This window comes from Apiospora kogelbergensis (assembly GCF_038363985.1).
Source record: "Apiospora kogelbergensis strain CBS 113332 chromosome Unknown utg000005l_segment0_segment0, whole genome shotgun sequence".
NCBI lineage: Eukaryota > Fungi > Ascomycota > Sordariomycetes > Amphisphaeriales > Apiosporaceae > Apiospora > Apiospora kogelbergensis.
The window spans coordinates 4,514,402-4,539,215 of record NW_027117422.1 but is presented as its reverse complement, the minus strand read 5'-3'; the positions used below and the strand labels follow the sequence as shown (position 1 = coordinate 4,539,215).

The 24,814-nt window shown below is 54.0% G+C and overlaps 6 protein-coding genes across 6 annotated transcripts; 5 read left to right on the top strand and 1 right to left on the bottom strand.

The window, feature by feature from the left end:
- Window positions 1–1,332: 1,332 nt before the first annotated feature.
- PG998_008095 (uncharacterized protein) lies at window positions 1,333–2,803 on the top strand (the record flags this gene model as incomplete). Its single annotated transcript, XM_066874911.1, has 4 exons — window positions 1,333–1,394; window positions 1,483–1,576; window positions 1,967–2,206; window positions 2,474–2,803. 4 exons carry the CDS (start codon window positions 1,333–1,335, stop codon window positions 2,801–2,803), a joined length of 726 nt encoding a protein of 241 aa, XP_066730856.1.
- A 4,734-nt stretch (window positions 2,804–7,537) lies between these two features.
- Window positions 7,538–9,489, top strand: PG998_008094 (uncharacterized protein; the record flags this gene model as incomplete). The annotated part of the gene is made up of 3 exons (XM_066874910.1): window positions 7,538–7,928; window positions 8,051–9,355; window positions 9,416–9,489. The coding sequence occupies 3 exons, from the start codon at window positions 7,538–7,540 to the stop codon at window positions 9,487–9,489; spliced, it is 1,770 nt and encodes a 589-aa protein (XP_066730855.1).
- A 1,065-nt stretch (window positions 9,490–10,554) lies between these two features.
- On the top strand, window positions 10,555–11,779 carry PG998_008093 (epoxide hydrolase 2; the record flags this gene model as incomplete). The annotated part of the gene is made up of 2 exons (XM_066874909.1): window positions 10,555–10,976; window positions 11,116–11,779. The coding sequence occupies 2 exons, from the start codon at window positions 10,555–10,557 to the stop codon at window positions 11,777–11,779; spliced, it is 1,086 nt and encodes a 361-aa protein (XP_066730854.1).
- A 2,225-nt stretch (window positions 11,780–14,004) lies between these two features.
- Window positions 14,005–18,249, top strand: PG998_008092 (Phospholipid-transporting ATPase; the record flags this gene model as incomplete). Its single annotated transcript, XM_066874908.1, has 3 exons — window positions 14,005–17,298; window positions 17,350–18,017; window positions 18,078–18,249. Coding segments are annotated over 3 exons (4,134 nt in total), but the record flags the coding sequence as incomplete, so codon positions are not given.
- A 395-nt stretch (window positions 18,250–18,644) lies between these two features.
- On the bottom strand, window positions 18,645–20,923 carry PG998_008091 (uncharacterized protein; the record flags this gene model as incomplete). Its single annotated transcript, XM_066874907.1, has 3 exons — window positions 18,645–20,380; window positions 20,775–20,817; window positions 20,888–20,923. The coding sequence occupies 3 exons, from the start codon at window positions 20,921–20,923 to the stop codon at window positions 18,645–18,647; spliced, it is 1,815 nt and encodes a 604-aa protein (XP_066730852.1).
- Window positions 20,924–21,859: 936 nt separating this feature from the next.
- Window positions 21,860–24,223, top strand: PG998_008090 (long-chain acyl-CoA synthetases &; the record flags this gene model as incomplete). Its single annotated transcript, XM_066874906.1, has 4 exons — window positions 21,860–22,341; window positions 22,415–22,839; window positions 22,915–24,053; window positions 24,131–24,223. Coding segments are annotated over 4 exons (2,139 nt in total), but the record flags the coding sequence as incomplete, so codon positions are not given.
- Between the last annotated feature and the right edge of the window lie 591 nt (window positions 24,224–24,814).

The window sequence follows — 24,814 nt, the reverse complement described above, 5'->3', positions numbered from 1 at the left end:
AGCCAGTACAAGGCGCCGATATGGCCAATCAAACTGTAAAAATCCTCCCCCAAGCCAGACCTCAACAGCCGTGGCATCTCTGGGCATCTCAATCGTGCGCTGAATCCCGGCTTCCGAACATTGCAGCGTTGCAGCGCTGCGTGCTGGTCGCTCGCTCTGCCCATTCTCTCTTGCGATTGGCCCGACAGAGGGTATAGGTTGGAGACTCCTCCCGGCAGGTTTCCAGGGGCCGCTGTTACTGTCACAGCTGTGTCGCTTAGTGGTGATGGTCTACCGTCTGGCAAGCCTGACAGCCTGCAGCGTCGCTTGGGCTTGGGCTTTGGCTCGCGCTGGTTGCCCGTATGAGGTAACCTGCGACGCCGTAGTCCAGGTTGTAGCGTCTCAGCAGGGATCCGTGGCGGGGCGGCAGGTTTCAAATGCCATCTGAACGGGCCTTTCAGATTCCGGCGGGCGAATCATTCCCAGCCTGCCAGCCCGCCAGGGTAGCAGTAGTACTGGCAGTAGCCCAAATGCACCGACAGCCGTGGCAGAAGCCGTGGTCCCCGTTGCAGAATATACCAAGCACAAAGTGCCAAGTGTGCTGCTTAGTGCACCTACATGGCTAATGCCTCATCATGATGAACCGAATTATAGCACACTCGTGCCTAGTTTCCCGCCCTAAGCAGCCTGGACCTGGCCCGTATCATCCCATGAAAGCAGTGTGACGTGACGCAGAAACAAGACGGGTAATGCGAGCAATGGGATGATGACACTGGTGACCAGGTGGGTAGCATCTCATGGTTTTTTTTGAGCAGCACCGATGGTTTCGGGTGAAGTTGGTTTTGATGGGAGAAACGTCAGATAAGGCTTTGATTCCGAAGCTGATTCCGAAGCCGTGGGAGCCGTGGAAGCCTACAAATGGCATGAACACTTTATTGGCGCAGCAGAGCCACTGAACACACTGAACACTATTACATAGTATAGGTAGCGGTCATCCCCGCAAACTACTTCAGTACCCGGCCAGCAACCTGGTAGATCGGCTGTGTTCAATCTTCTTGGCGATTAAACCATTGAATCTCGTTACATAATAATGTGATCTCGTGCAAAGCTTCTTTTCTTTCGTTCCCTTCGACCAACAGAGTGACAGGTATAGAGCCTCAGTTAATGAAACATTTCAATATATTAACCTCTTCTCAAGTAAGGTGCTGTGAAGCCTCCTGCCGCCCTCGGCTAATCATCACCACCTGTACCTGTCTATGGCTTGTGCTTGTGCTTGTTGTCTAAAATCGCTTAAAGTTCCCCCATCTCTCCTTCCAGCATTCGTTTCGCTGCCTCCTCTGTTCTGCCATCACCATGCCAATCCGCGTCACGGCTCTGACGGAAGCCGACGTACCTGGTGCAGTGCGAGCTATTCAGTACGTACGTCCGATTGGTTTCTCATCCCGCTTCGTTCAAAACATGGAAGTTTTCGACCCTTCTGCGTGCACACGGGACTGTGGCCAGTCCGGGCCCGATCGTAGCGTGGCTAACGACGTCTGTTTCAAGGGTAGCATTCGCGGACGACCCTTACAACAATTGGGTGTTTGATAAAGCCAATGTAGGTCTTATGGCGTGTTTGGTTTGGCCCAGCGCTGAGGCGCCTGACGTTCGTCGGGAAACCCGACCTTGGCCTGTCTTGTTCCTGTCCGTTCCTGTCTGTTCCCAGATGTCCCCAGATGTTCCACGCCAAGACAGCAATCCCGTTTCACATCGTGGATCCCCTGCAGATCTGAAAACCTACAACGAGCCGCGCCATTGCAGAAGACGACCGATCAAATTTATTTGCTACTGACTCTCTACCACCTGGCTCTTGGCTGCAGATCAAGATTGATTGCAAGATTTGCAGTACGGGATCACCGCATGCTCGTGACTCTCGAGATCTTGACAAATACCTTCGACGATAGTTGCCATACCGCAATACTGCAAACGCTAACCGCCATCAATCCAGTTCAGCACCCAGCGCAACGCGGTCTCCCTGGCCATCCGGTGTCGATGGGGTATGCGCAATGGCATCTTCCACGTAGCCAAGGAAGAGGGCAGTGACCAAGTCCTCGGTGTCGCTTGTTGGCTCAAACCCCAGACAGCAGGCAAACCCCAGAGCTGGGCTGATTGGCTGGAGGACTGGAGGCTCTGGCTGAATCAGGTCTCGATGAACCTCTTCTACGGCCGCGGAGGTCTCATCGTGAACGTAAGTCCTGGTTGTTTCGTTTCCGTTGTTTGGCAGATCACGGTCCGCGGCATGCTAAGCACTCCGGAGGTCCGAACAACTTTGGCCTCCGCAATGCCTTCCGTTTAGATGTCAATCAAGAGTGGTTCCCGCAGTGGTGGAAACAGCAACCCTAGCCTACCAATCTACCTAACCCAACTAGGCTCATCTCGTGCCCGGCTGAAACCCCCATTGATCGCGATTGATAAGGAGTATTTCCACACCTTACTGATCTCTTGCCACATGCAGCGATATTACATCTGGAAAGAAGCCCAAGCGAAGGTCCAGTCATCCGTGTGGACCGACCCCCGCGGCTACTACTTCCTCAACATCATGGTCGTCGTTCCCGAGGCCCAAGGCAAAGGTGTGGGCCGGCAATTGATGAAGGCTGTTACTGGCCAAGCCGATGCCGAAGGTATGAACTGTTACCTCGAGTCGAGCCGCGACAGGCCAAACATGCAAATCTACGGCCGCTTCGGCTTCCGCTTCGCGAAGGAGCTCGAATGCGACGACGAGGGCACTGCGATAAAGCTGTTCGCTATGGTCAGGGAACCCAACGCCAGCCCGCGGGACAATTGAGCTATCATGCCACGCCAGTGCCATCTGAACCCTCGTGCATATTGATGGGCCCACCACCGGCAGGCTTCTAGTTGACCCGACGCACCCACCACTGTGGCAAAACGACTCCTACTTGGGGATAATGAGGGAAATGGCTGAGGTTGAGATTATGTGGACGTCGAAAGGAAAGCAAGGGCCACCTTGAAACGCGGACATGAGCATGGGTGAATCTTTGTTGGTAGTTCACTCAGTAGTAGCTCTCTAATCAATTTGGATCACTCGGACCAGCCGGTAAGCGCCCGTCCGAACCCCTTTTCCCTTCAAAGAAGATGCTAGCTTTGCGCTCGTGATATCTTCCAGCAGATGTAGATTAGTTAGCAAGGATGATACTGAAATAGAATTGTGTGGCCTTAGGGGTCACTTGCGCATGTCTTTGGTGGTTACTAGGGGCTAATACTCTATACGGAACCAAAATAAACAATGACAGTATATTCTTTCCAAGCTGACACCGATATTTATGCCACGTACATGAAATTTGGGACCGACTTGTACTCATATTGGTGGTCGTCGCCACCGAGATCTATTCGAAAGGTCTGTTTCCTATACCTTGGTCATTTCCGTAGTGCTTGTGGCCGTTAGATGACAATTCAATATACGCTGTCAACCTATCAACAATATTCATAACATTACTGAAACCTCGAAAATTTCTTGTGTACATTGGCAGTTGCAGAAATCACTTGGGGGATCAAGCTTCATGGAGAAGAAAAAAGGATATTCTTCGGCCCCTATTCCAATAGGCGTCAACATGAGCAGCCCAGTTCTCTCCCAATCTTCTTTCCTCTAACCTGTCCACTCTACTTTCTCCTTTACTATAAAAACTTATCTTTATTTTATCAAGCAGTCGCTCTGAGGGCTTGATTATAGATGAGCTATATCTGCAAGGGCTGGTACAGCAAGTATTCGAAGGGCAAAGGATTTCGCCGAGTAACTATCCAGAACGAACATGTCATTAAGCTTACACAGATCGTGATGAGTTTGAAAAATATTTGCTCTTCCCAATATTTTGTTTTTGATTACCAGGCAAGCCTGTTAGAACCTTAGGAGAGAGATGAATCGAAAAGAGGGGGAGATGAATTGTCGGCTACAAGTACATTCAGTGTACATTGAGCAAGACCAGCACTTTTCATTGTCGGTTGGCTATCTCATGGGAATCGTGTTCGTCATTGGTCAGTCCTGTGTGTATTGGGCTGCTTGAATGTCCCCTTCTTTCGAGATTTGTACATATATGGAATTAGAAGCCCATTGAATGTCTATCCCGTATTTTCTTTTAACCACAACATCAGTATATTCGCTATCTCTCGACACCTTTCTCTATAAATACCACGCTACGAGGTTAAAATAACCCCGAGATCCTCGGCCAAGTGCTGTAGAATGATTCCTTGACGGGCTAACACGGCTGGTGCTTTCCACACTGCCGCGTGTCTCGTCGTTGCGAGACAGTCTTGTCGTGTCCGCTTCTATACAAAACCCTCCGCCAGAGGCCTACGGCACCAGGATCTTGGTCACTACGGGAGTCTCTCTGGGCTACTGCACTGCTTCATTGTTCTAATGTTGAACCCTGCCATCAGGTTTGTTTACGAAGCCGGGCTGAGCCTCTGCTCAACCAGACGCTATCATCCGCGTAACACATCAAAAGGTGTGCCGGGTTGAGCGCTGTGCAGGTTTGAGATTTATTGTAACTTATATCGCGTATTCCCATTGTCACGAAAGCTAAGACTGCATTTCGAGAGACAACGCCCCTTCTTTACGAGCCGAGCTCCCTGGTAGAATGAGCAAATAAGGTGTGTCAATGACATCTAGTTGAAGCCGTCTTACTAAGTTACTTTTTTAGTTGTAATGATTTTTGGTGCGTAGTTATCAAGAAATTGATAGCATAATATTAATATCTTACGACGAGATCATGTACCATGATCATCTTGACTGGGGCTTGTGACATAAGGGATACGGTGACGTCGATACGGCTACCATTCATACCATACTGCCGCAGGGACTGGGCAACGTACGACAGATAGTTCAGGTAAAGGCCTACAAGGAGCATTCTTAGCTTGTATTGGGTCGTCACTGTCGCCCTGATGGCGGCAGCGGCAGATCACTCTGGGCTATGGAAAATGGACTTGGAATAGCAAACAAGCAGATCCGCGACATCTTCCTCAAATGACTGATGTCTGACGATGACATTCTCCGGATCAAAGCGTCGTACGTCCTGGAAGCGGGTCACGGCCCGGTGGACGGCTGGCGTTGGCCTCACCACGTCGAGAGCTGGGCGCACTGGGTGTACCGGAAGAATCGCTGCCACCTACGCCGACGGGGTTTACGTCATGTGTGACCGGTTGCGGCTGGAGGCGACCGGCCTTTTCCGAAAATATTGGAGCGATTCGGCTCATGCAAGCGAGGCCTTGGCCACCAAGGTACTGGAAGAACGTTGTGGTTCTCGTCGTCGGTCGGGATGTGAGCCGGGCGGCCCCCGTAAACTTTTCCGACAGAAAGACCAGGGAGATGGTGGCTACGATGAATTCCTGCCTCTACCAGTCAGACAGGTCTTGATGCTACTAGGTAATTAACAGAAACATGATTCATACAGTCGATATGTCCACATGCTCGGGTCCCGATCTGGTAGCGAGCGATCTTTACTGGCCGCACAGCAAACCGACTCATCCGCACCGCGCAAAGTGCCCGAACTCGCGAATCTGGGATGACCCACTGGTTACTTCTCGCTTCTCGCCTATCGCCTGGCGAATAACTCTATTTCCTTTCTAAAGCACATACCGGACCGCCGGGTCGGTCGTCCCTCGGCGTGCTATGAAACCTGCTATGAGCTGTACGTACATCTGGCTGCTGGGTTATCGAGGTCGCGGCCACATCCACATTGTCCCTCTGCTCGGCGCTTCTTTCCTGACCTGTGCAAACAACAAAAGTTAGATCCAGTTGGATCTGGATCGTGCTGAATGCAACATCGCCTAGGCCCCAGATTTCTCTTTTTTTGTCCGACGCGGACTTTGGTACGTCATGTGTGCAGCAGCTCCAAAATACGTATTGATACACGTGGGCATTGACCAACACTCCCGTAATTCGGGTTTCGTCATGTTAAGTCAGCCAACGCGACCTCAGATCTCTGGCCAGGCTCCGAACCAATCAGCTCCCTCATGTCAAGTTTGCCAGCCTCCGGCGCACACCGACTTCCTTCATCCGAGGCTCGGAACTCTTTCCGTTGCGGTTCCTCGATATGTTGCATGCGTACGTATGCAACCGCAGCTCCTGGCTTCGGCAATATAGGTTGTACTGTGCGTTTATCTTGACCGCAAAAACCCCCGAAAGCCTGCCATGGGCCCCCCGTCGTTTTCTGATATACTCCGTACAACGTCGAGAAACACTTTGTACCCGTCAAGCCGTCCGCCTCCTGGCCGGTTGGCTGCATCAGATGCACAATACTGCAGCGTGCTGGCGCTACCAATAATGCATTTTTGGGTCACCCTATCAGACACTAACAGTAGCGTCCGTCTGTCCTGAGCTCACTAGTGGCTGGAGGATGGGCGCGTGCTGGTCTGCGCTGGACTTGTTTGTTCGGGGCAAGTAGTTCAGCAATTAGCACGATATAGACACCATCTATAGGGGCCACAAGAGATATATGTAGAACATTGGTGAATATTAATAGGGAAAAGGGAGCCAGAATCCGTTGTCGCCAGCTTGATCAACCAAATCTCCTGCATACATGGCGACAATGCGGTGAAACAAGGACACTCACACTCAGACCATGCATGCATGGTATGTATTTATAGGTTTCTCGTGCAGGTACGGGCCAGACGGACTCCTTCACCACCGCCTCTTCGGGCCACCTATCAACCGTGAAAAAGGTGTCCTATGTAGTGAGAAGTTCGGTTCGTTAATTATCGTCAGCTTCGACTAGGGTTGGAATTCCAGTGTTCGAAATGACCTGCAATTCCAGTGTGCGGCAGCCAAGAGCCCAGCAAGTCGTAGCTTCCTTCCTTTAGCGGGAACGAGGCCCACTGAAAAGTTGAACGGACGCCAAGGCCCATTAAGTAAGTCTTAGCTGGCTGGTAAGCAATCATCGTTAAGCTCCCCTGCTCCCCTGCTCCCTTGCTCCCTTGCTCCCCTTACCCTACTGACCGACCGACCGACCAGGGCTGCAGGGCATACTCCTCCTCCGTCACAGGAGTGCTAACAACTCGGGGGAATGGAGAAAAATACGATATTCCCCTGGTGCTCAGAAATGGGTGAAGGGGAGTTTGAGGGAGCGGAAGGTTGTGTCGTGTCCGTCCGTAGGTTGCACAGATAAGAAACATCTCGGATTACATATGCGTGACTGTCCTTTTTTCTTCTTTTTCTTATCTCCCAGTAGTCAGACGAGCGAGACCCGGTTCTTCCAGCCTTTTGGTTTGGAATCCCAGGGCCGTCCCAGCTCAGCTCGAGCACTACGTTGATACTACGTGACTACGTCTTTGCTGTTTCTCTTTTTTCCAAGTCCGAAGTCCCAAAAGCCCCAAAGTCCACTTTTGCCTGGCCTGGCCCACTCCGTCGCAAAGTCGCTCATCATCCATTGACTCAGCAGCTCGCCCGCCCTGACAGAATTATTTCTTCTGTTCTCGAAAATCCTAAACCCTCGCTCCCGGAAAGTGTATTTCATTCCAGAATCCTCGTGATTATTCGTTATTCCCTCAAACACGGCCAATTGGTGTCATGGCTTCCACCTCCAGGGCTCTGACCCGGCTTGCTGGTCCCCAGCTTGGCCTCAGGGCTGCCCAGAGACAGCTCTCTGCAGTTCCCACAGTCGCATCTATCGCTAGGCTGTCGACGTCATCTACGCGCAGAAGCCTCCTGCTCGCCTCCAACCTCACATCCAAGACCGCCCGCCCTACCTTGAGCTTATCGCGACAAGCTCGACGTGCCTACGCCGACGTCGCCCCCGTCAAGAAGCCTCGCAAATTCCGCTACTTTCGCTGGGCCTGGCGCTTGACCTACCTCTACGTCCTCGGTTCCATTGGTTATGTCATCTACGATGGCTACACCTCTCGTCACCCCGATGGCCAGTTCACCCCCGACCCCAGCAAGAAGAACTTGGTCATTCTCGGTAAGTTCGGCCACCAAGCTTCCCAATTGACTCGACTTTGTTGCTCGGTTTTCTCGGCCCTGGTTGATGTAAGCACGCATGTGATTGATGATCTTTGTACTGACGTGTGTCACGCAACAAAGGTACCGGCTGGGGCTCCGTCGCGCTCCTGAAGAAGCTCGATACGGAAAACTACAATGTCATTGTCGTCTCTCCACGCAACTACTTCCTCTTCACCCCTCTCCTGCCATCATGCACGACCGGCAACATCGAGCACCGCTCCATCATGGAGCCCGTCCGCCAGATCCTCCGCTCCAAGAAGGCTTCTGCCATGTACTACGAAGCCGAATGCACCCACATCGACGCTGAACGTAAGGTTATTAAGATTTCCGATAACAGCGACATCAAGGGCGACGTCCACGTGACCGAGGTCCCCTACGACATGTTGGTTGTTGGTGTCGGTGCCGAAAACGCCACCTTTGGCATTCCTGGTGTCCGCGAAAATAGTTGTTTCCTGAAGGAGATCAAGGATGCCCAGGCGATCCGCACTAAGATCATGGACTGTGTTGAGACCGCCGGTTTCAAGGACCAAAAGCCTGAAGAGATCTCACGCCTGATGCACATGGTCGTCGTCGGTGGTGGCCCCACTGGTGTCGAGTTTGCTGGAGAGCTCCGCGACTTCTTCGACGAGGATATCAAGAAGCTGGTTCCTGGGATTGCCGATAGCTTCAAGGTCACTCTTGTCGAGGCCCTGCCTAATGTGCTGCCCATGTTCAGCAAGCAGCTGATTGATTACACCGAGAGCACCTTCAAGGAGGAGAAAATCGAGATCATGACCAAGACCATGGTCAAGAACGTCACCGACAAGTACATCGAGGCCGAGATTACCCGCCCTGACGGCAAGAAAGAGCTGGCCAGGATCCCTTACGGCCTGCTCGTGTGGGCTACTGGTAACGCTCTCCGACCCCTGGTCAAGGATCTCATGAGCCAGATCCCGGCGCAGAAGGATTCTCGTCGCGGTCTTGCTGTCAACGAGTACCTTGTCGTCCAGGGTGCCCGTGATATCTGGGCCGTCGGTGACTGTGCCGTGGCCGGATACGCACCTACCGCCCAGGTGGCCTCCCAGGAAGGCGCATTCCTTGCCCGTCTCTTCAACAACATGGCCAAGACCGAGGCTCTTGAGTCCAAGGTCCACGAGTTGAGCTCCACTCTGAACGTGCAGCCTGGCAACTCTGCTCAGATTGTCCAAGAGATCGAGTCAACGGAGCGTCAGCTTCGTCGAGTCAAGGACATTAAGCCCTTCCACTACTCTCACCAAGGAAGTCTGGCTTATATCGGCAGCGAAAAGGCCGTTGCCGATGTTGCCTGGTTAAACGGCAACCTTGCCTCTGGAGGCAAGCTGACCTACCTGTTCTGGAGAAGTGCCTACTTGAGCATGTGCTTCAGCAGTGAGTAACCCTTTCCCACTTTTATATATATCAAAGACATGTTACTGACACCTTTTCCAGCTCGCAACCGTGTTCTGGTCGCTCTGGACTGGGTCAAGGCCAAGGTCTATGGCCGTGATGTCTCGCGAGAGTAAGCGTGACTCCCGATAACGAGCCGAACAGCAACTTGTTTTTCTTTACTACTACTATACGCGAGGGTCAAGGTCGCGCTTGATACCATTCCCACGGGTTCCTCTGTTTGCAAGGAGTTAAGGAGGGGAACCAAATAGACGCCGAACAATAGACGGTTGGAAACAAAGAGAAAACCTGGATGGATGTAAGATATTACAACCGAGTTGAGACCTTAGAAAGCATCTAGAGGTGGTCCCTTTCGTCGGGCATACCTCACGACCAGAATTTTACTCATTAATGTCACGCATGAACGAGGATCTGATCTGTGGAAGCTGTAATATCTCCGACGTCATTGAACACATCTAGATCTATCATGCAGCCCACATTTACGCCCATCAATTTAAAACACAACCAAGCGTAGCTGCAGCTGGGGTTGCAATCGGATTTGTTCAGAACGTGCGTCGCCGTTGCAGCGCCCAAAACAGTGCGGCAATAACACCAATTCACGCATGATCCGTACGGCGAGAAAGGCTTGGGGCAATACCGTGAACATTTAGCCACCCCGGCACTCGAAGATTCTTCTTCCTTGGGCTCGATATGCTCATCTCACTGTCTTGGGCGCGCCAATTGCTGCCGTTGCGTTCCCAGTGCCAAGGTACCATGTTTGATACTTGTTCACCACACTGCTGGAATGTTGGGAGGGTAAACACCATGATCCGCAGAGTGTGTCGCCGATACCTACAGCTATGTATAGCTACCCCGAAGCCTTGGCCCGCATGCACTACTGTATGCAAGATGACCGCCTCTCCGCATCGGGGAATGCGGGGCAGGGCACCAACCTCGGTCGGCTCATTTGTTACCCAGGTACTTTAATAATTCGGACGGAAGTCGCATTGATCTTGAGTGGTTAAGTATAGTTGTAAGCGAAGTCGTAGCCTCTAGATGTTGTCCGGGGAAGCGTCTCGAACTATCTTCAAATCTACTTGTAAAGAATTCACCTATCATAGGTTTCTCGACATCTAGCAGGCTTTAGACCGGCCTGACTGCCAGGGCTCGCCAACTCGCAATACCATATAGTGTCGCCCATCATGGCAACCCCAAAGCAAGCATACTCGACCACGGTCGACGCCCTGGTCCCCAACGACTCGCGCGTCCAGCACCTCGATGCCCAGATCGGGCCCTACACCTACCACTACATGCTGGCGACGCCGCCGGGCCCCGATGCGCCGCGCGCCACGGTCCTGCTCGTCCACGGCTGGCCGGACCTCGGCATGGCCTGGCGGTACCAGGTGCCCTTCCTCGCGGAGAAGCTGCGCTGCCGCGTCATCGTGCCCGACATGCTCGGCTACGGCCGCACGTCGGCCCCCGCTGACCCGGCCGAGTACTCGCTGCGTAACATCGCGGCGCAGATGCGGGCGCTGGTCGCGCACGTGCTGGGGGACCCGAAGGAGACGGTCATCCTCGGAGGCCATGACTGGGGCGGCGCTGCGGTTTGGCGCATCGCCATGTGGTAAGCGAAGCGTTTTATATCTACATTGTCTCGGGAGTACTCGAGTGGCAAAGCTGCGCACGCCCCCGTAATCCCTGAAACATTTACTTCCTGCATTGCTCTTGAAAAGCAAATAATACTGACGCCATGGGTTGGATAGGTGTCCAGACATGGTGCGTGCCGTCTTCAGTCTCAACGTGCCCTTCGCGCCACCGCTGCGCCGGCTGATCGAGGGCGAAGAGCTCGTGCAGCGTGTGCCCAGCTTCCGGTACCAGCTGCAGCTGGCGTCGCCCGAGGCCGAGCGCATCGTCGACGCGAGCCCGGCGCGGCTCCGTGGCTTCCTCAACGCCATCTACGGCGGCGTTGTCAAGGGCGGCCAGCACAAGTTCGCCTTCAGCACTCAAACGGGCGTCGTCGAGAGTGCGCTCGACGCCGGGGTCGGGCCCGCGTCCCTCCTGAGCCCCGACCTCGTCGACTATTACGTGCAGGAATACAGCCGCCACGGGCTCCATGGGCCGACCAACTGGTATCGCACGCGGCGGGTCAACTTCGAAGACGAGCTGCCGCGGTTCGTGGGAGACGGGGTAAAGGAGTGGCGCTGCAGGTGTCCGGCTATGGTCGTCATGGCGGAGAAGGACATCACGCTGCCGCCGGCGCTCGCGGACGGCACGGAGAAGTGGTTTGAGGGCCCCGGGGGCTTGCGGAAGGAGGTCGTCAAGGGGGTGGGGCACTGGGGTATGTGGCAGGACCCGGCGACCTTCAACCAGTTCATTGGGAGCTTCGTGGAGGATGTGCTGGCGGGCCGGCTCAAGGGGAAACTCTGAAAAGGGGGAAGGGCCAGGATACTAGGAATATCCATTGTTACCTGTCTCCTATGCAAGTATAGTAGAGCACCGACCTTTGCTGCCACCATGTGAGAATCTTTTTTACGCTGTTGCCAGGACACGTGCGTTCGATTAGTAAAGCGACTTCTTACGATTGCCTTCACGACGAGTGCAGACTAGAACTGCAATCCCATTGTTGTAGTAATATCGGACTTATGCGTTTGCAATGAATGACCAAGATCTACTTCAAAGCGGTCTTCTGACCATGCATGACTCGATCGTAGACACCTATCACGTAAGCCAGGCGGTCCATCTGCAGCCCTAGAACCATTCTACAAGTGATGTTTAATAGGGGGTAATTGTATATGGAGTAGCCCCCTCAACTCTCAAGCCAAGAGAAAAAGGAGGGCGGACGAAGTTCGCATCAACATCGGGAGGTGGGAGGTCTGTGGGAACACCAAACGTGCCAAGACAAACCCGCGATCTACCGACAGCCGCGGCAGCTGCTGGCAAGCCTGATGGCCTAGACCGCACAGGTAGTGTTTTGTTTACTTAATGCGCCATTCTTTTGGAGCGTCCGGTAGGGAAATGTCGCGATTCGATTCATTGAGGACTGGGCGCTCTATTGACTGGGGCCTCCCCCGAAATTACCGTTGTGGCCGAGGCGGCCCGCAACAAAAGAACACAGCTGGCGATACCCGTTCAGTAAGCCACCGTTGGATTTAGCAAACATCCCCTTGCCTTGCTCCCCACACCTTACACCTGGCGGCTGATTAGTGATGGCTCAGGCTTATCAGTAGCAATCGTATCTTCAGACGAGACGACATCCAGCTACCCAGAAGCCAGACACCAGGCTTGAGACTGGCGTCCGGATCCTTCCCGATTAACCTTATGTTGTATACTCGCTGGGCTGGCTGGAGCTATATGAGGTAAGTGGCTAAGGTTAAATATGGCCCATCCCAGACTCCTAGTGCTCCAAATCATTTCAAGTGTGGATCTGGCGACGACAACACCAGACAACAAACCCTTTTTCAGCTTATCCAACTATGTGTGTTGTCTGTTGTCTGTTGTCCGATGTACTACTAGGGACGTTCAACGGATGAAGAAGCCAGATTGGTGGGGATATTTCTTTGCACGTCAGTTTGCTTTAATCGCTTGGACGTTGTTGGTGGCGGCCCTCGCACTGAAAACTGGTCTTTGTTCTGTTGAAACATGCGGCACTTGTCAGTCAGCGAATGACTGTGCCCAGGAATGTTAGTCAGGGGTCTTGTTGGAAAGTGGCTGTTCTTGGTGGCATTGCATTGGGTCGCTGTCGTGGTATGACGACGACCCCGACCTTGCTTGTTTCCGCCCACGTTGCTGCTGCTACAGAGCAGAAACAGAGGACTGCGCGTGGCAAGGCAGAAGGCAATCAATCGATTGATCAGAAATATTGGAAGGCTGTGTGTGTTTTGCGACGTACGAGCGCATTCGTGCTACTCCATTGGAGCAACTGAAGGCTAGAAGTCGTGCCAAAGCCAAGATCGCAATGTTGTGCTGCACGCCTTCATCATGACTGGCTGGATTCAGAAGGCTGTGCAGAGAGAGAGAGAGTATGGGCCCCCTCCAAGCCCTTTTAATACGGGACGACGGAGGATTTCGAGGCTTCCGATGGTACTTTCCGAGCTCTAGAAGGTACCTGGACAACTGTGGCCTGCCCTGTAGCCCTGCAGTAGCAAGAGGTAGCATTGCTGTACACGAACTTCAGACGGGTCCCAGGGTTGTTAGCTCATGCCGATGAGCCAGCATGAGCCAGCATGAGCCAGGCCAGGTGCTGGGCCTACCACCACTGCTACTTACTGACTGTCTTTCTTTCGTCTACTTCGCTCCTGGCCTGTCCCGACCCTTGATCCATCGTGTCAAATGCGTGCCATGAAAGAGAGAGAGGAGAGCAAGCACAAACCATCCCCAGCATTGCATTGTGTATGGTTTTGCTGTTTTACGCATTCTCGTTTATTACCTCTTTTGTCTTTTGAAGACTAACCTCCATTATTTCCCCCGACCCTGCCTCCAATCTCGACGACTGATTCACCTCGACAAAGTGGACTGCGCATGCCGCTGTCTGCTCGACTCTCTAATTCAATCCAGCATTGATTGCGCGCGCCGTATTGTACCTAATTTCTGCCACCACACGGCCCCTTGCCGGGACAACCTAATTTTCGAGCCATTCGTTACCCATCACAGACACGAGCATTCCGTATGCTGTCCAACGACCCGTTCTCCCCATTAACCTGACGACCTCCATTCCTTTGACCACCCCACCCGCCATTGTCGCGACTTGGTCATGTCTGGAAGAGCGCCTCCTGGGGGGCTCGTCCGGCTCGAAGACTGACAACCATGACCTTCTGCTCGATCTGGACGACCAGCCCACCTACGGAGGGCAGCCGCCGCCGATGAACGACGATGACCTCTTGCGCGCCTACGAACACGACCACGACGCCTCCCGGCCCTCGGTCTCGTATGATGATTTCATCGGCGGCAGCGAAACCACACACCCTTCCGTCAAAAACCCCCCGCCGGGCGCACCTGCAGGACAGCGACGGCCCTATGTTACTGACTCAGATCGTCAATTTAGCCAGACATCGGGTTTGAATAATTACTCGAGGTATGCCGACGACTTCGACGACTATCCGGAAGAGGGCCAGTCCTACTATCAGCACGGGGGAGGGCAGGATCCGGCGAACCGCAACGACGCAAGGAATCGTAACAGCATCCTCAGTTTAGGCGGCGGAATGCTGGGCAAGGCCAAGAACATGATGGGCATGGGCCAGGGCTACTCCGAAATGGACCTGCCGCTGACAGAAGCCGGCGGCCGGGCGAGGAACGATTCGGCGGCCGGGCCGCCGCCGAAACAGGGCAAGAAGTTCGATCTCAAGAACTTCAAGTTTGGATTTGGGGGAGGGAAGGTGGATCCTGCGACACTGGGACCTCGAATCATCCACCTCAACAACCCGCCCGAGAACGCCTTGCCCAAGTACGCCGACAACCATGTCTCGACGGCCAAATACAACCCCATTACCTTCCTGCCCAAGTTCCTCTTTGAGCAGTTTTCCAAATTCGCCAACGTCTTCTTCTTGTTCACGGCTGCGCTCCAACAGATTCCCGGGCTCTCGCCAACGAATAGGTATACGACCATCGGCCCTTTGATTGTGGTGTTGCTGGTATCGGCGGGTAAAGAAATGGTGGAGGACTACAGGAGAAAGCAGGCCGACAGTGCGCTCAACAATTCCAAAGCCAGGATTCTGCGCGGCTCGACATTCGAGGATACGAAATGGATCAACGTGGCTGTAGGCGACATCGTACGTGTGGAGTCGGAGGAGCCGTTTCCTGCCGATTTGGTGCTTCTTGCCAGTTCCGAACCCGAAGGACTTTGCTACATCGAAACCGCCAACTTGGACGGCGAGACGAACCTGAAGATCAAACAGGCGCTACCGGAGACATCCACCATGGTCAGCCCCTCGGAGCTCAGTAGGCTCGGAGGACGTATCCGATCTGAACAGCCTAACAGCAACCTGTACACGTATGAGGCGACTTTGACTATGCAAGCTGGCGGCGGGGAGAAAGAGTTGCCCCTAACTCCTGAGCAGCTGTTGCTACGTGGTGCTACCTTGCGAAACACCCCTTGGGTTCACGGTATCGTGGTCTTCACAGGTCACGAAACGAAGCTTATGCGCAACGCTACCGCAACTCCCATTAAGCGGACAAAGGTTGAACGCCAGCTCAATAAGCTTGTGCTGGCACTGGTCGGTATTTTAATGGTTCTCAGCATTATCTGTACCATCGGTGAGCTTATTTGGCGATCCATGCGAGCCGACCAGATCCCGTACCTGGAGCTGGACCACTTGAGTGGTGCTAGCGTTGTAGTCCAGACCATCCTCAAAGATCTTGTCACGTACTGGGTCCTGTTCTCCGCTTTGGTGCCCATCTCTCTGTTCGTTACAGTCGAAATGGTCAAGTATTGGCATGGTATTCTAATCAACGACGATTTGGACATCTACCACGAGGCGACAAATACGCCGGCAAACTGCCGAACATCGAGTCTGGTCGAGGAGTTGGGTATGGTGGGCTTTGTTTTCTCTGACAAGACGGGCACCCTGACTTGTAACATGATGGAGTTCAAACAGTTGACCATTGGTGGCATTCAGTATGCTGAAGACGTGCCAGAGGACCGGCGAGCAACCTTCCAAGACGGCGTGGAGGTGGGAATCCACGACTTCAAACGCCTTGCGGAGAATCTGAAGTCCCACGAGTCCTCCGCTGCTATCCACCATTTCCTGGCTTTGCTCGCGACGTGTCATACTGTCATTCCCGAGCGAGATGAGTCCAAGGGCGGCAAGATCAAGTACCAGGCCGCGTCCCCCGATGAGGGAGCTTTGGTGCAAGGTGCTGTGACCATGGGTTATACCTTTGTGGCTCGTAAGCCTCGTGCTGTGATCATTGAGGTCGAAGGCAAAGAATACGAATACCAGCTCTTAGCCGTGTGCGAATTCAACTCGACGAGAAAGCGAATGTCTGCGATCTATCGGTGCCCGGATGGCAAGATCCGTTGTTACTGCAAGGGCGCTGACACTGTCATCTTGGAGCGGCTAAACGACAACAACCCCCACGTGGATGCCACTCTGTTGCATCTCGAGGAGTACGCTGCTGAAGGTCTGCGCACGCTGTGTTTGGCCATGCGAGAGATTCCCGAAACCGAGTTCCAAGAGTGGTATGCCGTCTTCGACAAAGCCCAGACGACAGTCGGCGGTAACCGAGCCGAGGAAATGGAAAAGGCGGCTGAGCTGATTGAACACGATTTCTACCTGCTGGGAGCGACTGCTATCGAAGACAGGTTACAGGACGGCGTTCCCGAGACTATTCACACCCTGCAGCAGGCCAACATCAAGGTGTGGGTTCTGACAGGAGACCGGCAAGAGACTGCTATCAACATTGGCATGAGTTCCAAGCTGCTGAGCGAGGACATGACGCTGTTGATTGTCAACGAGGAAAATGCTTCCATGACCCGCGACAATATCCATAAGAAGCTCGAAGCCATCCGGAACAACGCCGAGGGCGCTATCGAGATGGACACGCTCGCGTTGGTCATTGACGGAAAGTCGCTCACCTTTGCGCTGGAGAAGGATATGGAGAAAATGTTCTATGATTTGGCTGTCATGTGCAAAGCGGTTATATGTTGCCGTGTTTCGCCGTTGCAGAAGGCTTTGGTGGTTAAGCTGGTCAAAAAGTACTCCCCTGAAATTCTCCTTGCCATTGGCGACGGAGCCAACGATGTCTCTATGATCCAGGCCGCCCACATCGGTGTTGGTATCAGCGGTCTCGAAGGTCTTCAAGCTGCGCGAAGTGCCGATCTCTCGATTGCGCAGTTCAGATATCTGCGCAAGCTAACGCTTGTTCACGGCGCTTGGAGTTACCAGCGTGTGAGCAAGACTATTCTGTTCTCTTTCTACAAGAACATTACCTTGTATATGACACAGTTTTGGGTAAGTTTGCGATTGGTCGTTTTCACTATCTCATGCTAACTGACGGTGTAGTACACGTTCCAAAACGTCTTCTCGGGTGCGGTTATCTACGAATCATGGACTCTCTCATTCTACAACGTCTTTTACACAGTTCTTCCTCCGCTCGTACTGGGTATTCTTGACCAGTTTATCTCGGCGCGTCTCCTGGATCGCTACCCACAGCTTTACACCATCGGCCAACAGAACCAGTTCTTCACCCTCAAGGTGTTCTCGCAGTGGATCCTCAGCGCCATGTATCACTCCCTCATCCTCTACGGCGGCTCCGAGCTCATCTGGTACGGCGACCTGTCACTCGGTGACGGGACAACCGCAGGCCACTGGGTGTGGGGTACCGCTCTCTATGGCGCCGTGCTGGCCACAGTGCTCGGCAAGGCGGCGCTGGTTACCAACAACTGGACCAAGTATCACGTTATGGCCATTCCCGGCAGCATGGCTGTCTGGTATGTGTTTATCGCCGTTTACGGTACTGTTGCGCCCATGCTGCACTTCTCGACCGAGTATGAGGGCCTGGTACCCAAGCTCTTCACTTCGCCCGTTTTCTGGCTCCAGACGGTTGTCTTGGCCACCTTGTGCCTCCTCCGCGACTTTGCGTGGAAGTACGCCAAGCGCATGTACCGCCCGCAGACCTACCACCATATCCAGGAGATCCAGAAGTACAACATTCAGGATTATAGACCTAGGTACGTTCCCTCTGCATTTTCCTTCTCTCATCCTTGAGCAATATTAATGTGGCCGTTTAGAATGGAACAATTCCAAAAAGCCATTCGCAAAGTGCGCCAAGTCCAGCGCATGCGCAAACAGCGTGGCTACGCCTTCAGTGCGGCAGACGAAAGTCAAACGCGCGTCATCAATGCGTACGATACTACTAAGGGCCGTGGAAGGTACGGCGAGATGCCCACGCAGGGAAGGTAGCAGAACCAGCAGCAGCGGGCTAGGTAGGCTCTCTAGCTGAAGCTTCTGTTAGGGGGTGGATGACAGATTATTGATGTATGACTTTTTTATTTGGATCTTGTTTACTACTATAAACATTATCCCACTCGTTTTCAATGGGGTTCGGGGTTTTTGTTTTCATCCTCTCACCCAACAGCGGATGTTTTCGGAGACAAACAGACCGTGTTGACCTCATGAGGCGCATTTTAGCGAGCACCATGGGAAACGGTGCGCCAGAAAAGGGGAAGCGAAAGAGAAGATGAAGGTGAAGACGAAAAGATATTGACGTATTACTACTACTGTGCGCGCCTTTCCCTAAGATCTGGGTGGGAATACACGTGTGTGAGGCTTGACCCGGAAAAGACAAGAAGACAATATCACCGTATCCTGAAGACCTCCTGCCCCAACATTCCCTCGCGTACCATTGATGCAGCGTGTCCCTCCATAAAGCCATGCAGGTACATCTCCCCAACAAGTCGTCTAGACATTGCCGACCCGTCACCGCCACCGCTATCCGATGATTGCGGCCGGAGAAGAAGCGGGACGGCGCCGTCCTGCACAACGGCACAGACATCGCCTGGGCAGCAGATGCCCGGCGCCAGCCCGTAGTAGCCTTTACTGGTGATGACGAAGGCGCGGCCAAGGCAGAGGGATTCTACTCGACAATAGAATAGCCTCGCTATCTGTGCTATGCCGTCGCTTCTACGCTGTTGATTCGAGATGTACTCGGAATACAGGCGCATGAGATCGATTTCCAGGTATTGGCCACACAGCGTGTGAGCCAATATGGCGCCTTTAGAGGCAGCGTCGTAGGCAAAAGGTGTCGCCCTGTCATGCTCGAGCTCCGAAACGAAGTCGACCAAGTCTTGCCAGTGGTTGGCGCTTGCGGATGTGAAAAGGATTTGCAGTTGGTTGGGCACTAATCGGACTGGGAACACGGAGGAAATAGAGTCTACCACAACGCCCCCGACCTGCAGGTAGTCCCCGTCCAATTCCAGGGACTGACCCGTACTGATACCAGCACCAGCCCTTTCTAATTGGCTGTCCGATGACCAGACGTTATTGAGCGTGGGAGTCACGTCCCACCGCACCACCCACGAAGGGGCATCTTCCTCGATGGTCTGTACATCATGCTCCACGGATGACAGGGTCCGGACGCCAGAGTCACGAAGCAAGAGCACAGTGGTCTCCTGGAAGACTCGGAGCTTCGGCTTTGTGTAGTCGGGAACGATAGGCCCCGCCGCTGCCGCGAGGGGGTGTCCGAGGAAAGCATAGATGCGGTCGCGTGGGTCGCGACACTGCAGCAGCGCGCCGTGGTCGAGAAGGTCAAGAAACTGGTAATGCCGCGGCTGCTGCGCGACTCCCACTGCCACCCGTAGCTGGGACCAGTCCGACCACCAATGGTGGATGGCCAAACCCCTGATCCCCATAGACGTCGCAAAGTCCAACATCCGCTGGCAAGTCCACGCGATCGATTGTCGCATCAGCCGATAGCTAAACTCCGCAGCTGCCCCAGGAGCAACGCCCACCGTGCCATCGCCGCCGCCACCGCCAAGCCCGTATTCTCCTCCGCCGTACAGGACACGCGGGTCACGCGCAAGCCCGACCTCCTGCACCACCCACACGCGCTCGAACCAGGGGGCCCCGGTCAGCGCCCCTAGCGCCCGCCATCGTTGCTTGTCTTGAAAGACATTGGGGTCGACTTCGTCTTCTCTCCCTGTGGCGCATAGCACACGGGCTTTCTCCCAGTCGTGCAGCAGCGACGCAACATGGGCCCCGCCGCCATCGCTCAGGTTCGGGCCCATGCACACCAGCACCGTACGCGCGCCGGCATAAATCCGGCCCATCAGCGCGACCTGCGCGCTGCGCTCCGCGTTATCGCGCTGGTTGATGCAGAGAGCATCCGCCCAGACTACGATGGCGACAGAGGTAGGGCCAGGGTTGGCAGTCGCCATAGTGGTGGTGCGGCGGTGCTTCCGTGCGCGCATCAGCGCCCAGTGTAGGTTCTTGGTGATGCGGACGGGCATGCCGTCGCAGAGAATGGGCACGGTGTCGGTGGTGTCGTGGCCCCATACGTAGGAGATGGCGTCGTAAGGGGGGCGGGCTCTGGATGCTGGCGGGGTATAGCCGGACGCTTAATGGTCCGTCGTCGTCGGGGCTCGGCTCCAGAAGGGCTAAGCGGATCTCATGGGGATCTAGGGGATGGTAATGGGGCGCAGTAGGGACGATATCGAGATCCATGGCGTCCATTTCGAATGATATGCTTATATTTGATTTCGGATACTCCCCTCCTTTAAGTTGATTGCCTTGTGATATCTGGAATTTGTCTCCTGGTTTCATGCTCTCTTTGAGATTTGATTTCTCCTGGTATCGGTCGTCCGCCTTGATGCCCCTGATCGTGTAGCCAGGGATGAGGAGGCGTCACTAGTCAACACGGTAACCTTTCGTTTGATGGAGAACCGTGGCGGTTGACCCAGAATCCAGTCAGTTGTGGGAATATAACTTACTCGTTGCCACCCCCTCAGGTTCGTCCCCGGCTGTCCAAAGGGGCTTGCTACCGTGCAGATGTCATCTAGCTTGGCCAGTCATTTATGGGCCCCGGACTCTCTCATCCTCCTACCGTGCTGTCGATGGCTACTGGGTTGACGCAGGGCATGGTGAGAGGTGCTGCGGAAAGAGATACCCGGCAATCGGGGTCCTCTAAGTATGATAACTCAGAGCCTAGAAGACACGCTACTCAGCCCAAAAAGCAATCCCTGTAGAGGCCTCCACGTGAAACAAGCGGCGTACACCAATTAACGCAATACATCTGCGCCATGAACTTCGGCTATTTATCTTGTTTTCTAGGAGCCTTAGAGCTGCAGCCACGAGTGCTTGGCGTAGCTCCCCTTGTCAGAAAGCGTTGTTTCCATTCGCCCGGTATATCGTTCTGTGATACCCCCCGAAGTGGCATAGGCGATAGGCAATTGATCAAGATGTCAGATCTTAGTGCATCATTCAAGAGGAGCGGTCCCGCAAAACTTGTCATGATATGCCTATGTTAGGTTTATCGGTAGTTTGCGTTCTTCGCTGTGTTGAGTGTTGAGTAAATGAGAAAATAGGGGGCAACTTGTGTTGTTGCATTTTGCCCGGTGTTTTCAAACTGTTGCCTGCCTAGCATTGAGGTACTTATTGGAAATAGAATAATTACATCGTTGAATCTCAAACTGGTGACATTGGCTTGAATGACGACCTAAGCAGAGACTGCCGTATTCAGCTTAAGTCGGCACTACGCACCATCTGGGGAAGTCTTGCACCACCAAGCTGACAGCCGAGGCACCGAGGGAAGGAGACGGAGACGGCGATGGTGAAATCTGGTTGGTGGTGCATACACCAGGGATCAAGAGACTAATATCATCGCTGTGAATCAATTGCGTTGGACTCGCCAAGCCTTCCCAGTAGATCCGGAGACCCTCCGTCAGCAAGCCATTCCAGACGAGCAATGCGCAAGTAGTCATCAGCTTCTCGTCTGACATCGGTCGCCAGCGTCTGGTGGTAGCTGCAGTTTCTTGAACTCAACTCACCATCCTCTCTTCACACGCCATATCTCCAGCCCGGCGACGATCCGGCTTTGTCTTGCCTCAAATTGCCTAACATGGCTCATACCACAGGTATCATGCCGCTGCACCAAGTGCATAAGCCTCCATTTACCGTCGAGGTGCCTGGCCAAACCAAAGTCGACGGCGAGACCATCCCGCGCCGGCACGTCAAGTACAAGGACGGCCTCATCAGCTCCCCCGCTGACGGCGTTAACACCGTCTTCGACGTTATTCGTCGCAGCGCGCGTCTCTACCCGGACAACCACGCCGTCGGCTACCGAAAGCTCATTAAGCTGCACAAGGAGACCAGGAAGGTCCGGAAGAACGTGGACGGCCAGGTCACAGAAGTTGACAAGGAATGGCAGTTCTTAGAGCTTTCCCCCTATTCCTTCATCACCTACAAGGAGTACGAAAAGCTCACCCTCGAGCTTGGCTGTGGGCTGCGGCAATTAGGCCTCGGACCGGACAAGAAGCTTCATCTCTTCGGTACCACCAGGTAAGTGATCATACCTAATGCCGGGCCTCCTTCTACTTCTGTGGAAAGTGACGCTCAAACCCCGTTGTTTTAGTATGAGCTGGATCTCCATGTCGCATGCCTGCGCCTCTCAATCCATCCCCATTGCCACGTCGTATGACACACTTGGCGCCGATGGTATCAAGCACTCGCTCGTCCAGACGGAGTGCGAGGTGATGTACATTGACCCGCACCTGTTGCCGACCCTCGCGGGCGACGCGCTCGAGGCGTCCAAGGTCACGACCCTCGTCATAAATCAGGAGTGCATCTTTGGCACCGGCAACGAGATCGACGAATTTAGGAAGAGTCACCCCGAAACCAGGCTCATCACCTATCAGGAGTTGCTCACCCTCGGCCAGGAGAACCCCGCGGAGCCAGTACCCGCTAAGGGCCCAGACCTGTATTGCATCATGTATACTTCTGGATCCAGCGGAGTCCCAAAGGGCGCGTGTATCACACATCAGTCTCTCATTTCAGGAGGTAATTTGGGAAGAGAGTTTACGTGTTAGGAGTTGGGCGTTGCTGTCATTTGCTAACAAGTCTGCACTTTACTAGTCGCCGGTCTGCACACTTGCATCGAAGAGTGCGTCAGCGAGAAGGAACGCGTGCTCGCTTATCTGCCATTGGCGCACATTCTCGAAATGGCTCTTGAGAATCTCGTGTTATTCATCGGCGGCACTCTCGGATACGGAAGCCCGCGAACTCTGGCGGACGCCTCGGTCAAGAACTGTGCCGGGGACATGCGCGAACTGAAGCCTACCGTCATGGCCGGCGTCCCGCAGATTTGGGAGACGATACGGAAAGGCGTCATGTCCCGGCTGGACACCTCGAACCCGATCCTACGGGCCCTGTTCTGGGGCGCCCTGAGCTTCAAGAGCTTCATGGTCCAGCACAAGCTACCCGGCGCAACCCTCTTCGACGGTGTCGTCTTCGGCAAGGTCCGCGAGCTCACCGGCGGTCAGCTCCGATTCACCTTCAACGGCGGCAGCGGCATCTCGGATTCCACCAAGCAGTTCGTCTCCTTGGTCCTGGCCCCCATGATGGCAGGGTATGGTCTCACCGAGACGTGCGCCGCCGGCGCCCTGGGCTGTCCGCTCGAATATACCTCCAGCGCCATCGGCCCCATCCCAGGCTCCTGCGAGGCTAAGCTGGTGTCGATCCCTGATCTGGGCTACCTTACCGACGTCGACCATAACGAAGTTCCTCAGGGCGAGATTTGGCTCCGGGGCATGCCCATCATGACGGAATACTTCCGCAACCCCGAGGAGACGGCCAACGCGCTCACGCCCGACGGCTGGTTCAAGACGGGCGACATCGGAGAATTTGACGCCGACGGCCATCTGCGCATCATCGACCGTGTCAAGAATCTCGTGAAGATGCAGGGCGGCGAGTACATCGCGCTCGAAAAGGTGGAGGCGGTTTACCGCGGCAGCCAGGTGGTGACCAACGTCATGGTTCAGGCTGATGCGGGATACGCACGCCCAATCGCTGTCGTCGTGGTCAATGAGAAAGTACTGGCCGCGAAGGTTCAAGAGCAGCGGCTGGGGGTTGACGAGCACAGCATGTATCGCGACCCCAAGGCCCGGAACTTGGTCCTCCGGAACCTGCAGGCGACCGGCCGGCGCGCCGGGCTCTCCGAGATGGAAATCGTGTCAGGTGTCGTGGTTACGGATGAGGAGTGGACACCAGCTAGTGTAAGTGAAGACTTATTGTGTAGATGTTTAACAGAGGTGTGGTATTGTCGTTTGCTAACCCGGATCATTCTCTCCAGGGATTGGTCACCGCTACGCAAAAGCTCGATCGCAGGGCAATCCGCAACAGGTTCAAAAGGGATATTGACGAGTGTTTCAAAGGCAAAGCTTGAGTTATCTAGAGGGGAGAGAAAACACCGACCTTATTTATATAATAAAGTACTTCAGACGGATTGCAAAACATAAAAAGACCAAGAGCTCAAAAACTCAGGCAAAACATACAACACCGAGGATTCCCAGGTCGTCACCGACCCTAGTACTAATTCGGCTCTCTGCTGCTTATATATGGGAGAGCGGACGGGATCCCTAGTATTCAGCAGGATGTGGTCGTATGTGGGAGGAGAAGAGTTTAAAACAAAAGATATTTATTTCCTACTGAGCTGCGGCCATCAGGTCATCCACTCTTCACTCTACATTAGGTTCTGTCTCAGTAGCTAATTTGAACTTCCATTGCTCGAACCCCTCGTCCGGCTCAACCGACTGTCATTCACAATCGGGCAACGTCTGTCGAAATGGTATTGAGGCAATGCAACCCAGCCAATTGGCAACGGATTGGATATCAAGGTGCCGCATGTATTGCACCGCCACTTTCATGCGCGTCCCATTGGGCGAAGATTCAAGGATGGGCAGACCTTATTAGGCCACAAGTCTGCCTGGCAGCCTGACATGAACGCACATTTGACGACGGCGGTGATTTATCTGTG